The 14516-nt window shown below is 33.7% G+C and overlaps 3 protein-coding genes across 3 annotated transcripts; all 3 read right to left on the bottom strand.

Annotated features, from left to right (window-relative positions):
- On the bottom strand, nucleotides 654–3665 carry LOC18586389 (protein disulfide isomerase-like 1-4). Its single transcript, XM_018128695.1, has 6 exons — nucleotides 3176–3665; nucleotides 2391–2526; nucleotides 2227–2307; nucleotides 1262–1348; nucleotides 1036–1104; nucleotides 654–870 (listed from the first exon to the last, which is right to left on the bottom strand). Exons 1-6 carry the CDS (start codon nucleotides 3631–3633, stop codon nucleotides 745–747), a joined length of 957 nt encoding a protein of 318 aa, XP_017984184.1. The 5' UTR covers nucleotides 3634–3665; the 3' UTR covers nucleotides 654–744.
- On the bottom strand, nucleotides 4164–8254 carry LOC18586390. Its single transcript, XM_007009764.2, has 4 exons — nucleotides 5145–8254; nucleotides 4532–4658; nucleotides 4351–4452; nucleotides 4164–4259 (listed from the first exon to the last, which is right to left on the bottom strand). The coding sequence occupies exons 1-4, from the start codon at nucleotides 8075–8077 to the stop codon at nucleotides 4209–4211; spliced, it is 3213 nt and encodes a 1070-aa protein (XP_007009826.2). The 5' UTR covers nucleotides 8078–8254; the 3' UTR covers nucleotides 4164–4208.
- On the bottom strand, nucleotides 9631–10847 carry LOC18586391 (caffeoylshikimate esterase). Its single transcript, XM_007009765.2, has one exon. The coding sequence runs from the start codon at nucleotides 10757–10759 to the stop codon at nucleotides 9740–9742; it is 1020 nt and encodes a 339-aa protein (XP_007009827.2). The 5' UTR covers nucleotides 10760–10847; the 3' UTR covers nucleotides 9631–9739.

Raw genomic sequence — 14516 nt, forward strand, 5'->3', positions numbered from 1 at the left:
GTTACACGCCATGTTTAAAAAAATTTTGTTACACTTTAATGCATAAAATGTTGTTACTTACGAACCAAACTCCAAATCCTCTCAACTCTTTCCATTTTTTTTTGTTTTTTTTTTTTTACAATTTGGCACCGATTAAAGTTTTTTTAACATATTTTCATAAATCAAAATACAAATTTTCTTATTTAAAACATCTATTTCAACTAAAAATTGAAAAAATTTTCTTTTAAAACCTTAGATTTATAAATTTCAAATTATTAAGTTTATTGGTGTTTAAATCCCGAATTAATCCAATTAAAAGTTATTTCAAATATATATGATCATTTTTATTGTTTTAGTGTCACCCAAAATATTTAAAAATTAAATTCTCCAAATAACCACCCATCCCAAGCACATCAAAACTCTTACTTGGCATCTTGAAAGCGCGGGAGAAAAAAATCAAGAATATAACAAATGAATGTCGAAGAGAGAAATCAACAAAATTAGAGAAAGTTAGACGGTAAGAGAGAAATCAAAAGCACAAATAGAGAGAAATTAAAATGAATGATTTAATTTATTTAAAATAGTTTTGAAGGTATTTTTATCAAATTATGACTAAATATGTTAAAAACTATTAAATTTATTTTAATAATTATTTTTGAAGGAGATTATTCCTTACAATATCCTCTAACATAAACAATGGAGAACAGGCCATTGCTTTGAAATTACTGACAAACATAATTTCCTTTTGCATTCCTTCCTTTAGGTCTAGGCTATATGTGGAAAGGAAGTTGGATCTGAGGCATGAGAAGGTGTGTGAAGCCTAAGAATTTGCTCTGGAATCAGATTCGACGCGTAAGGAAGCTTGCCATCCAAGAAATCCTCACCAAATGACTACAAAAAGTAAGGAAGACAGACTTAGAATCTTTGAGTGCATGTCATGAATTTTCAAGGCTTGCTAGGAAGAAGGAATGAAGCAAACTGACAATCAAAGGGGCCATTCCCAGTGAGTTTTTTCTGCATATAGCTAAGTAAGTTGGGGAGGATAAGGATTCAAACCTTAATTGTGCTTGCGGTTATATCACCATTGAATACATATTTGTTACCATGTCTACTCCTTGCTATAATCTGCACAGAAGCAGACCAAGTTGCTCATGATTAGTATTTAAAATGAAAGAACTCTTTCAACTACTTGGAGTAAGAAGTAATATAAGAGACACATAAAACTATATTATCTTTTGTTGGGTTTGGGGAAGGTAGCTGAATGGGGGATGAACAAACTCACCCTTGGAGTATCTCCAGTTAATTCAAAATGAGCTGCAAGTCGTCTCCCCATATCATCATCGCTTATCTCTGCATAGACAAAGAGAAGCTGCAAGGAAACCAATGAAAATTTCATTAACTTAAGGTCAGTTCCTATCCTATTTGCTAGAAACAAGGTCATTATCTTATTAAGGTCAGATCAAAGGAAGTACAACAGAAGAAACACTATAGATTGATTTGGCATGAAAACTAATAAATGTTTGTGCAGCATTGTCTCAAAGATTAAGTAACTACTTGGGGGTAAAACAAGTATATACGTTAATAATGCAGGAAAGGGAAGCTCGGACAGATTCCTTTCAGTTATGGTAAAAGCCATTTCTTTGCAGCCAAGAGCTGTGCTAGACTTCATACGAGCTATATGCATTGTCACCTTGAAATTTTTGTGCTAAATGAGAAAAACTCTTTACAGAAAAGGTAATTTATTTAACCAGTTCTAGGATAGGTGGTTTCACAGCAGTTAAGGCAAAGGCTTATGGTTTCTCCACTTAAATGGATTGAACGAAGCTCAGAAAGATGCACACATGTATGTAAAGTGCAGTCCATCAATGGAAACATTGTGCCTTTGCTCTTCCTATCTAATTGGCTGTGGCTTTTCCAATTTTTCAGAATGGAAGAGAGTAACAAATGTACATGCTGCTTTATCAAAAATAGCAAGGTACCCTCCCAAAGAAAAAGATCAGGAGAGCTAAGATCTCCATGATTTACATTAACAGCTTTCTGCTATCACAGCAACTCCCAGCAACTTTTGCATCCTAACTTCTACCTGTGTTATCATTTCAAGATTTACCCTCTTTTCACATCCCATGTCAAATAAATTCAAGGCCAAAGTTAGTTTCACTATTCAATTTCTGAAGATATAATAGATTACTCAGCTACCAGAAAACGATGTTATTCCATAACAAGGTTACTATAAAATACAGTACTGACCTCTTGTCCGAGTGCTTTGGATGCCTCTTCAAATGCAGATTTGACCTCCTTTGATCCACTTTTAGTGTCAAAAAGCCATAACTGATAAGGAAGTTCCTAGAGATGTCAAATCCACAATTGCATTTTCTGGATAAGAATATTGTTTTAATGACATAAGGTATTACCTGTTTTAGTGAGTTTTGAAAAATTAGTGGAGCTCTTTCTTCTGTAAAAGTGGTCACCAAAATAGGTTCTGCATCATCGTTTGCTGTTACATTGAGAACACGAATATTGCTCCTTACCCAGCTCACAATCTCATTCCTGGAATTAACCATGTTAGACTAATCAATTATGAATTACAAAGTGAGTTATACAACAGATGAAAAAGGGTGCTGTGTTTTTTTTTTAGCACTTTTGATAATAATTGCAGGACTTTAAAAAGTAAGTCATCAACCCACTAATGCATCAAGCTTAGCATTTAGGGGGGAACAAAGAATTGCTATAAAAAAAGGGAAAAAAATTGAACAAAGAATAACCCTTGTTATTGGTATGGGTTATCATGCAGATGTACCAGTATATATATAATGATTAATGCCTGTATATGGTCCAATATAAGCCACGGTTCAGTACTTCCTCACATAAAATGTGGATGGCACAAACAATGGACTCTCAACCAACTTTTGTGATCATTGCTTAATGTTTTGCATAATAGAAATTGGATTCCAGGGATACCTACTATACTTTCCTTCCATGTCCCCACTTTTTCTAGGTGAGAAAATTATACCAGGGGTAATAATCTCTCTCTATATATTTGTATGTATGAGGGAAGCAGTTCTTTTACAACACTCATTCTACTTTTCTCGTCTTCTAAGTCACCTATTGTTGAGTGCAAAGACCAATTTTGGTCATCAAAACAATCAGAGTTCTTGAGACAAAATCCAACAAAAACAAATCAAACACAAAAACATACCTAGTTCTTTTAGAGTCATAAGGCTTACAAACTCTACCCGCAAGCAAAAACACTGTGGGATATCCAGAAACTTTATACTTCACTGCCAACTCACTTTCCCTGGTAGCATCAACTTTTGCAAAAGCCACCTGATCACCCTTCAACAAAGTGGCAGCTGCTTCAAATTCCGGTACCATTTTTTGGCTCCAACCGCACCAAGTGGCATAGAAGAGAACCATCACATATTTATTCTCGGCTATGAAACTGCTGAAATTCTTTCCAGTCAAAACCACCACATCTTTCTCTCCATGAACAACAGGTGGCTTGCTTACATGTAAATCTTGAGTGGTAAAATCAGTGAAATCTATGATTTCTTCATGGCTGGAGGCTTTAGAGGATAAGGCTGCAGCCACTTGCTGAAGATCACCATGAAAGATAACTAAGGGGATGAGAAGAAGAATAAATCTTGTTGTAGACATTGTTCTTCAGGGGTCAAACTAAGGGAGACAATTGCATGGAGTCTTGAAGAAGAACTTTGTATATAGAGTTCAGTGGGGTCAGGTGACTCCACTTGTATCGATAATATCTTCATCGATTATATTTTTAAACTATTGTTTTACATTAATCTTTCCAATGTATAAGTAAATTAAATTAGAAAAAGGACAAAGTGTTAAAGTACAAAACAATGGAATGATTCTAAATAAAGGAATTTGGGTTATGAAACCTATGCCACAGTGGACATAACAACATTCTACTCTGCATAAACTGCTCCAGCATCTTCTGATAGCACATGGAGTTGAATTCCCTTTCGCAAATTTTCTTTGCTTGCTGGACTTTTTCCAATTTTAATTGAATTTGTATAGCAACAGAAGGTTAAGCAACTTAAACAGGCTTCCCAAAGGGTTTTTGGCTCCAACATTAGCCCTTTCAGATAAGATAGATCACTTGTCTTGCGATGGTTGATGTGACAACAGATGGTTCTTTCCCTAATTCGATTTGCATATACTCTTTAAGAAGACAAAATAAAGAGAAAAGAGGGCATGAAACGGCACTGTTATCTTCTTCCTCCTATTTCTTTCTCTATTAGCTTCAACATTTCTGAGACCTGCAGGAGAGAAAGAAACAGAAACATAAGGAAACCAGGTTGTCCCCAAGAAAAAGCAAGTGAATGCACTAGGAAACTGAACATCACCCACCTCAAAAAACTGCTGCAATACTGGTGAATGTCGATGCATTGTTACATAGATCTTCTCAAGTAGTCCTAGAAGTAGATCCACTTGATCACCAAGAAGGTCTACCTATTTTTCAGCATAAACTAAGTCAGGAACATATTGCTGCAGGAAAGAAGAAAAAAAGAAATTGAGTGTAGTTCAAAACCTCTGTTTCAGCCATTTGGAGATTTTCACATCTCCTAATAAAAGCCTTCCTGTAAAGCGATTCCTTTTGGCTGAGTGAGGCAGTGCGTTCAACAAGCAAATCGAGTTGATGCTTCAGTTCTTCCAACCTGCAAAGAACCATTACAGTGCTTTGCTTAGTCCATAAAGGTCCCCTTAATTCTAGAAAGTTTTTAGTGTAAAACTCCAAGAAATTCATAGTCTCTGGAAGTACATATTTCAATTCTAGTAGAAAGAGTATCATTTATACAGATAGTATAGTTAACAAAACCTGATTCAAGACTAGGCAAATTCTACAAGACATATAAAATACCATTCACTGCTTCTTTGACATCCATTTTATATTCTGAGAGTCTATACTTTATAATGCATTTAGTGGCTAACTATCTCCTAACTAACAATTATGCCATTAGTCTCACACTCAAAATATGTCAGTACATTTTTAGATTAGGATTAAACACAAATCATGATAGTATGATCTCAGCATGCAGTGATCAGTGATTTCTACATGAGTTAAACCAAAGATCAGATGAACTTTTTTCAACAAAAATAGCAGCATTAGCAAGCAATTATAGTTAATAGACAAATTGAAATACCTAAAAATATGCCTTCCTAATCTTGTACATGATGAACACTCAAAGCCCTTCAATATTTGTGATAACTCCTGGATGGGGTTTAAAAGAGATTCATATATATTTATTTTCGCCTCCTCAACATCTTTTGCTTGGTAAATGGAGGGATTCTTGCAACGTGTGGTGTCAACAAGCGCAGTCATTTCACTATGAAGCCATTCTAAATTGCCAACTGTTATGCCTATTCGGGATCCCAACTCACTCAATATTGCCTTACCAAAATCTAAGTGCTGCAAAGCTTTCTCAAGTTTGCTATTTGCTGATTTGGTACTGTTTTGCTCATTAGTAAATAATCCCTGAAAATGCTCATGTCCATCCAACTCATCAAATACAGACCGAACAAGGTCAAGGTGCCTCTTCTGCTCCTTCATTTCAGAACATGCACTTAGTATCAGAGCTTCCTCCTCTTCCAAAAACTTCACTAGTCTATCCAATGTTTGCATCAAATTCTCTTTCCCATTTTCGTCTAGACTTGTCCATAACTTGTTGACAGGGAGCAAGTTGTTTGGATCTCTTTCTTGATTCTGGTCATCAGCTGCCTCCATAATGCAAGCTTCTTTCACTGCCTTAGCAACAAGAAATTGGAGCACCTCTTCCCTAATGAGACTCTCAGTACTGAACGCATCAATTTTCATCTTCCATTCCTTAATCATCTCAGCAAGGAAAACCTTCCAAACATCATCCTTGATCGACATTGCTGCACTTTCAAAAAATTTGTTGCTGAATTGGAAGTCATAATTGAAACTGTCATGAGCTTTGATCTCTTTCAGTTTGCTTAATGCATAATTGGCAGTGTTCATAATATCTCTGACGGTCTCACCAAAGACAATGAAACATAGTTCCTCCCCTAAAGCACATTTAGACTTGTAACTTTCTTTATTCTCATTCCATTCCCTGAGTATTTCCTGTAAGAGGAATGTGTAAACATCCTCCTTTAGCATATCCTCCAAATTACCGAAGCCACTAAAGTTTTGGTCTTCTAAACAATTACTTTCAGCCTTAGCATTCTGGTAACATGCTGCTCTGGAGTTATGAGAAGAATCAAGATCCGTCACTGCCTTCCTGAACAAGGAATCGTATTTCTCTTCTCTGCTTTGTACTTCAATTCTGTCACTTCCAGTTTTCTCATTCCTCTCATTTTTCATTTCCTCAATAAATCTTTCATACATTCCTTCTTTTACAAGGCATTGTAACTGATGATTGAGCATCTCAATATGAAATTCTTCTACTAAACTTTTGAAAATAGTTAAATAAATCTCTTCCATCATCATGGTTTGCAGATTTGCATCTTTCAATTCTTGTTTCATCATTCTCACTTCACTGCATGGTTCTGCATTTCCTGGTTGAGAAACTGAGGTTTTCTTCACATTTGCCCATACTTCTTCCATACTTTCAATGCCTGATTTCTCTATACCCAGCTGATCACCTGCAGATAACCTCACCTCAGGAAGAGTTTCCACCTCATTATCACAAGTACAGTCACTAAAAATATCACGAAGCCAAGGATTCCAGTTGATTAAACTCTCCAAACTCATAATAACTTCTTGAATCCTTCTTTTTGGATTAACAGAACCTTTTTCTCTCCCAAGGGATGCAAACCCTCTTTCACGAAGAATTTCTCGCTTCAGCGAATTCAGCTCTTCATTTTTTCTCCGGATTATGGACTCATGATTCTTTATCATCTTTGCAACATAATGACCACCATCATTTTCTGAATCCTCTTTGCAGGGCTGCCCCATTGTATTTGCTTCTTCAACCTTCAATAAGAAATTGCTGGAATTGCCAAAACTGTGCCCTTCTGATAAACATCTTCCTTTTGCTTTTAGAGAATCCTTAGCTTTTGAACTTTTCACTTGAACCTCATCCTGATTACTAAAAAGCTCAAGCTCATGGCTGAGACAAGTCATCTCTCTCATCACATCAGATAAATGCTTTCTCAGCCCAACTGAAACCTGCATCTCTCTCTTCTTCACTTCCTCTTCAAAATTCTCCCGAAAATCTTTCAATGAGCCTTTAATCACAATAGCAGCTGTACCTCTCTCTATGTCCCAAGTCCATTGATGCTCTATTGGCCCAAGCTCAGATAAGAAAATTGCATTCTGCATCTTACAAAAGGCAACATCCAGAGTTTCTTTCAAAATGCTAATATCTGATCCCATCTGCTCAATCTTCCTGTTGTCAATTCCTTGACTTCTTTCTTCATCTCTGAGTTGATAGTTAGGCTCAAGCTGTTGTTGTATGTTCCATACCTGCTGATCAACCGAACTCTTTAACTCACAGAATTTGCCTTCTCTATCTCCATCAGTATTTGCTTGGCCGCTAAGAATGAACTCCTCAATGCCCTCACTCTTCCTTTTTTCCAGTTTAAGGTCAGCATGAAGAGAATCCAATTCTTTTTCATTCATCTCCAGTGCCTTCCTAAGCTTCAATTCATTTGCTAATATCTCCAATAACTCTTTATCCTTCTCTGATATAGCCAGCTCTACTTCCTTCAGGCGTCCTTGAAGGCGGTCCCTAATTTCTGTCAAGTCCTCAAGCAGCACCTGGTGGCAACTTTCAAGAACACAGTTATCTGTTTCTTCTTGAACAAACTTCAAACACCCCTCTAATTGCATCACAGACAATTCATAGAATTTTGATATCTCATTCAAGCGCTCAAGAACCCCATTTTTGGACCTTACTTTTCTATATGCTTTGTCCATTGCACTGTGCACAATCTGCATCATTGTTGACTCAGTTATGGAGACTTTGATCCTACTGTTGGTACTACGCATATCTATCAGATTGAAAATATGCTCCATCAATATTTCAATATCCAACAAAGAAACTCCCTTGTTACTCCTATAACCATCCAAATAAAATTTTGAAACATGCAAAGTTTTTATGCTAGAACCCATATCTTAACAGCCATTGAATCTGACAGAAGAAGAAAGTAGAAAAAGAACTTACAGAAACAGAACTTTGAGATAATACATTGATTTGTGCAATGCATAAACAATTTGGAATGTCTGTTCTAAGTTTTAGTTCTTCATTGTTTTCTTTCCTTGGAAAGTGGATGATCTAACTGACCTATTCTAAAATGTTACATTGTCCACACATCCTTCACAATCTCTGTTGAGTCTAATATTCCGATCTTAATTGAGTCGACAAGTGAGTATACTCTCCGTGTTTGTTAATTTTTGAAATCACATAAATTTTGAATATTTATATTAAAAGACAATTGATGCATATTTAATCAACTACTAATTTATCTAACCATTTAAAGCAATTGACTACTAATTTTATCTACCTATTCGAAGGAATAATGATGAACCATACAGCTCTTTTTAGGTATTATAACAGAAAGATATAAAAACTTTAAATAATGCAATTAATTTGAATTTTAACACCTATTAACAACCTTGGCCATCCACTTGATGTGACACTATTATGGGTGGCCATGTTCCAATTTAATTTACTTCCAATAAAACATTAATGGGTCCTTTGCACATAATTGATGTGGGGCACCTAACATTAATTCCAACCTCTTGGAGGTGCCAATTGGCCCATCCTTTTTATTGTACATAAATTTATTAATACACATCCATGTGAACTAACAAGTGATGAAAATCTTAGTGACAAACTTAAAAACAAATTGTAGTGCTCTATAGCTTTAGTAAAAGAATACATGTATACGAAATCTACACTAATACATTAAATTGGCACATAACTATATTAATCTTTATTGAGTTGAGACGATGATCTCGATTCATATTTCACGATAAAACTCATATATGACATTAAAGAATTACATGGTTATATTTAAAAAAGATAAATACATTATGTAAAATTAAAAAAATGTGCTATAGATGTTTTTGTACATACAAAATTAATTTTTTTTGTTTTACATGTTTTATAGGTTCATCTGCATAAAACAATTTGCTATTATTGAATAAAACCTATTAAAAGTAAATATTTACATTGAGAAATATGAATAAATGCTTTTTATTAATACAAAACAAATTTCTCATTGTGATTTTACATGTTTATAAATTCTTGCCACGTCAAATACATTAAGGAATTACTCAATTCATTTTTTTCTTTTTTTAACTCATTTAATGGGTGTTAAAAATTTAGTCAAAACCATAAACTTAGTGTATACTATGTTAAAGCCAAGAACTAGTCTGATTTGTATGAAGGGTATATTACATTAATTAAATTGCACAAAAATAATTTTAAATTGAATTCTATTTTTCTTATCACCCTTTTTGCCTAATTTTTTTTTTATTTTTTCCTCTCAATTTAAGTACTTATTTTAAATTTTTTTGACATATTCGTATACAATGAGTATGCAACAAGCAAAAAATACAAGATATATATATATATATATATATATATATATTATTTAAGTACTTTATAATGCATAAGAAATTAACTGATTGAATTATTATGATGAAAAAAAACAGTGAAATTATTGTCTAAAATAAAGGGGCTTTAAATATGAATATCATTAAATATTTTACCCACATGGCATGCTCATGTTGGTCCACTCAAAGCTACACAACTAATTAACTACCCAACTATGCACTGACACTGCCGACAGCAGCGCGTGCACTACCGTCACCGTTTGCCTCGGCGGTCTGCGAAGCTCGACTTTTAAGCCATTCCACCATTTCCCCAAACACCAACTCCACACCTTCCTCTGGCTCCCCAATCAGTTGGTGCCACATTTCAGGATAAATCTTCAACGTCTTGTCCACGCTGGCGGCGCGTTTATAAAGCTCCTCGATACAAGCAGGATCACATACGACGTCATCACCACCGTGCACAATAAGCAATGGCACATCCACTTCCTCAAACTTCCCTTGCAAGTCGTTGCATATCCGAATGAGCTCGTAAGCCGTGGCGGCGCGTGGCCTTGCCAATGTCCTCCTCGGACTCGCTATTGCCAACTTCCTTTTCCACGGCTCTTTAAATGAAACTTCCGGCAAAGACCCTCGCGTGGGAACCACTCGCCAGGTGGGCATAAGCTTGGCGGCTATGAATAAAAAATGTTCCAACGGCCATGGAGGCTTGAATTTAGCGCTTATCCCGCACATTGCGCCGTTGAGAATCAATCCATCCCACGCGCCTTTTTGTCTGAGCGAGATATAAAGCGCGATGGCTCCGCCAAGCGATTCCGCGTACAAAAAGGCAGGCAAATCTGCCGCGTGACGAGCACGATAGGCGTCAAAGAACTGAATACAATCGTCGACTACGCCGTCGATGCTTGGAATGTGAGCTTCGAGTCCGTCGAGGCCTTCGGAGAAACCGTGACCCTGGTGATCGATCGCACACGCGGCAAATCCCGATTTGGCGAAAAGAACGGACGTAAGTTGGAGTAACCAGCTCGACTCACCGGTGAACCCGTGGACAACGGCGACAATTCCGGAGATTGGAGTGTTGAGTGGAGTCCACCACTGAGTGAAGAGCTTGAGGCCGCGGGCATTGGTGAAGAACTCGGAGGAGTGACTCACTGAGTGGCGCGCGTAAAACTCGTCCGGAGTTAAGGTGCCGAAGGGACTCTTCTCGTCGGCTTCAGCTACCGGATGCCGCGCCATTTTTACTAAAATGCGCAGGGCTGGGGGTCAACTCAAGAAGGTTTTGAAATTTTTTAGTTGTGAGTTTCAGCTAAGCGCTGGAAGATACTTATCGTGAAAGGGGACAAGTGATCTGCTGCGTTATATATTATTTTCTTATCCAGCACACTAGCCTCGTGAGCATGCCAAGTAAGAAAAATGATGAGGAAATTATCAAGAATAATATTTTTTGATAAAAATATTTTTAAAATAATTATTAAAATAAATTTAATTATTTTTAATTATATTTAGTCATGATTTGATAAAAATATCTTTAAAATTATTTTAAATAAATTAAACCATTCATCATAATTTTTCTTCATTTGTGTTTCTGATTTTTATCTCTTCATCTCAGTCTCTCAAATTTTATCTATTTCTTTTTTCGACATTCGTCTGCTATGCTTCTGATTTCTCTCTCTTGTAATTTTAAATTTTTTTTCTTATGTTTTTAAGACACCAAATAATGGTTTTGATGTGCTTGGGTGGGTGGTTATTTGAAAATTTTGATTTTTAAGTATTTTAAGTAAAATTAAAATGGTAGAAATGATCACAGAAGTTTGAAATAGTTTTTAATTGAATCAATTCGGGACCTAAACACCAATAAACTCAAAAAATTAAAATTTATAAACCTAAGTTTTTAAAAGAAATTTTTTTTATTTTTAGTTGAAATAGGTGTTTTAGATAAGAAAATTTATGTTTTGATTTATGAAAATATGACAAAAACACTTTAATCGGTGCCAAATTGTAAAAAAAAATAAAAAGAAATGAAGAGAGTTGAGAGGATTTGAAATTTTAGTTTGTAAGTAATAACAACAGTTTAGACCTTAAAGTGTAACAAAATATTTTTAAATATGGTATGTAATAATAATATTTTTTCAATATGGTGTGTAACAATAGTTTTTTTTTTTTCAACATAGCGTATAACGACTTTTTTTAACCATAGCATGTAACATGTTTTTGTACATAGCATGTAACAACAATATTTTTTTCAACATGGCGTGTAACAACCTAACCATGTCACATATTTTTGTATATAACGTGTCACATGTTTCTGTACATGGTGTGTAACAACCTAACCATAGCGTGTCACATATTTTTGTACATGACATGTCACATGTTTTTGTACATGATGTGTAACAACCTAACCATAGTGTGTCACATGTTTTTGCACATGATTGTAACAACTTAATCATGACGTGTAACATATTTTTGTACATGGAGTGTAACATCATAGCGTGTAATTTCATTAAGGGTAATTTTTTTTAACATGGAGTATAACAACCTAACCATGGCGTGTCACATATTTCTGTACATGGTATGTAATAACCTAACCATGATGTGTCACATGTTTTTGTACATGACATATAATAATTTAATCATAACGTGTAACATATTTTTATACATAGTGTGTAACATCATAACTTGTAATTTTATTAAAGATAATTTTGTCCAACTTGATTAAAAATAGTTAAAATTATAAAGAGAGTTATTTTTGAAAACATATTATCTTTAAGGGTTATTTTTAAAAATGCCCCAAAAATTAATTGTGTTTCTTGATTTTAACTTTTATTTTTATGCACATGGAAACTTGGTTTTGTTTTTTTTTTTTTTTGAAAAGCAACTTGGTTTTGTTTTTAATTAGTATAATACTTTAAAAATTCTTTCAATTATATTTAAAAATTCAAATAAATTTTTAATTTTATTATTCTCAATCGAATTTTTATAATTTTATTTGTAACCAAATAAATCTTTATAATTAACGATTGACTAATTATCCTTCATCAAAACATCACTCGTCATTTTATATTACATGATATTCACATAATAGATCAACATGTTCTAATAAATTGTAATATGATATTTTGATGTGATATAATAAAAATGACAAGTGACTAATAATAGTTAGTCAACCGTTAATTATAAAAGTTTATTTTATTTAAAATAAAACTATAAAAAATATTCTAAATGTAATATAAAAATAAAAATTTATTTAAATATTTTTTTATATAAAAGGAACTTTATTAAACGAGGGAAACTAATCCCCAACATATCATTCATGAGAAAAGATCTAGTGTCTATGGGTGGCACATCGTAAAATTCGTAATCCTCTTCTATGGAGAAGCCTTTGTTTGCTAAGAAGTCGATGAGAGTGTTTTTTTCTCTAAATATATGTCGTGTTTTAACTTCCTATTGACGCAGGAGTAGATGTTGGATAACTTCAATCAAATCTGAATTTGAACACGGATGACCCTTGGGGAAAATTATGGCTTGCACCACTAACTTGCTATCGACTTGGAGCTCTATTTTACGATAACCCAATTCCCAAGCTAGGCTTAGACCTCGATAAAACCCCCACAACTAAGCTCTTTTTTAAGAATTATTCTTTTCTAATTAAAAAATAACTAATAATAACTTTTACTTATTTTATAAATTTGTTTTCTAAATTTAAACTAAGGGTCATAACATTAAAAAGTTTAAATTTTTAAATAAAAATATCACTTATCATTTTATACTATATGGTACTCACGTGACAAATCAATATGTGATAATAAATGGTGGCATGATATGTTGATTTGACATAATAATATGATCACGTGACATTTTCACTTTCCATATCAACGTTATATAATCAAAATGACAAAATAATATTTTAACTAATGATAATTAATCAACCATTAATCATAAAAAACTATTTTATTCAAAATAAAAATATAAAAATTTTATTGAATTTAATATAAAAATAAAATTTTATTTAAAATTTTTTGAATAGTTCATAAACTTTTTAAAACATTATACTTTTTTAATTAAAAAAATACCTAATAATACCTTTCACTTATTTCATAAATTAGTTTTCTAAATTTAAACTTAAGAGTCACAAAATTAAAAAGTATAATTTTTTTTAATAAAAAACTTGAAATCTCGATTGCTCGTGATACAAATTTATTTAAACTAAAAATTTTATTAAAAAACTAAAAAAATTGGTAATTATCGTTACGATAATATCTCAATAATTAAAACTTATTACAAGTTTTAATTACCCAATTTGATAGCTACAACTTACAAGTTTGAATATTGAAAAAAATTATGGACTGTATAAGACTTCAGGTAAAAGTAAAAATAGTAGGTTCTCATATATATATGTATATATCAAAAGAAACAATAAAGAAGTTGGTTAAGATTCTTTAAATTTTCCTTTTCGAAAATTATAATACATGGAATTGGAATTTCTATGAGCTTCAAAAGTGTAATGCAAGTTTTGATTTTTTGTTATATAAGAAGGAAAAGGACATGATAAGTTTCTCCTTCCCTGACTCTGTGATCACTCTTCATTGATTATTCAAATTAAAATCGACGTAAGAAAGAAGACAAGAGATTTACGTTCAAAGAGAAAATGCTTTGTCCAATCAAATTGTTTGTTTTGTAAGAAAATAGATAAAGCGTGAGTGTCCCGAATTCTAGCTCTTGTAAGAGCCTAAAGAGTGATTAAAAAGTCGCTACGTATCTAACCTAGAATGGCGAAAAAGAGTACTAACAAAGTGTTGCATTTAAGTTTCATAAAAAGGGGGGTTGGTGGCTGTTACTTCATTAGTAGGGGTAGTTGGCAAAGCCCAAACCAACACTTCTTGCTTCTTTATTTCCATCATTTGCTGGTGGGCACTCACTTTCTGCTTTGCCCTCATGGAAAGGCTCTTTCACTCACGATAAAATCATTCAATACTTTGGAAATCTTTGCTGCAAA

Source organism: Theobroma cacao, chromosome 10 (genome assembly GCF_000208745.1).
Source record: "Theobroma cacao cultivar B97-61/B2 chromosome 10, Criollo_cocoa_genome_V2, whole genome shotgun sequence".
NCBI lineage: Eukaryota > Viridiplantae > Streptophyta > Magnoliopsida > Malvales > Malvaceae > Theobroma > Theobroma cacao.

Excerpts from the sequence above, each read along its gene's own strand:
- LOC18586389 (XM_018128695.1), bottom strand. The coding sequence starts at position 3,633 with ATGTCTACAACAAGATTTATTCTTCTTCTCATCCCCTTAGTTATCTTT. Across the intron at positions 2,308-2,390 it reads TTCAAAACTCACTAAAACAG|TTATGGCTTTTTGACACTAA; the intron begins GTAATACCTTAT and ends CTTCCTTATCAG. Across the intron at positions 871-1,035 it reads TAACCGCAAGCACAATTAAG|TCATTTGGTGAGGATTTCTT; the intron begins GTTTGAATCCTT and ends TACTTTTTGTAG.
- LOC18586391 (XM_007009765.2), bottom strand. The coding sequence starts at position 10,759 with ATGGCGCGGCATCCGGTAGCTGAAGCCGACGAGAAGAGTCCCTTCGGC.
- LOC18586390 (XM_007009764.2), bottom strand. The coding sequence starts at position 8,077 with ATGGGTTCTAGCATAAAAACTTTGCATGTTTCAAAATTTTATTTGGAT. Across the intron at positions 4,659-5,144 it reads TTAGGAAGGCATATTTTTAG|GTTGGAAGAACTGAAGCATC; the intron begins GTATTTCAATTT and ends GGTTCTTTGCAG. Across the intron at positions 4,260-4,350 it reads TATTGCAGCAGTTTTTTGAG|GTCTCAGAAATGTTGAAGCT; the intron begins GTGGGTGATGTT and ends TCTCTCCTGCAG.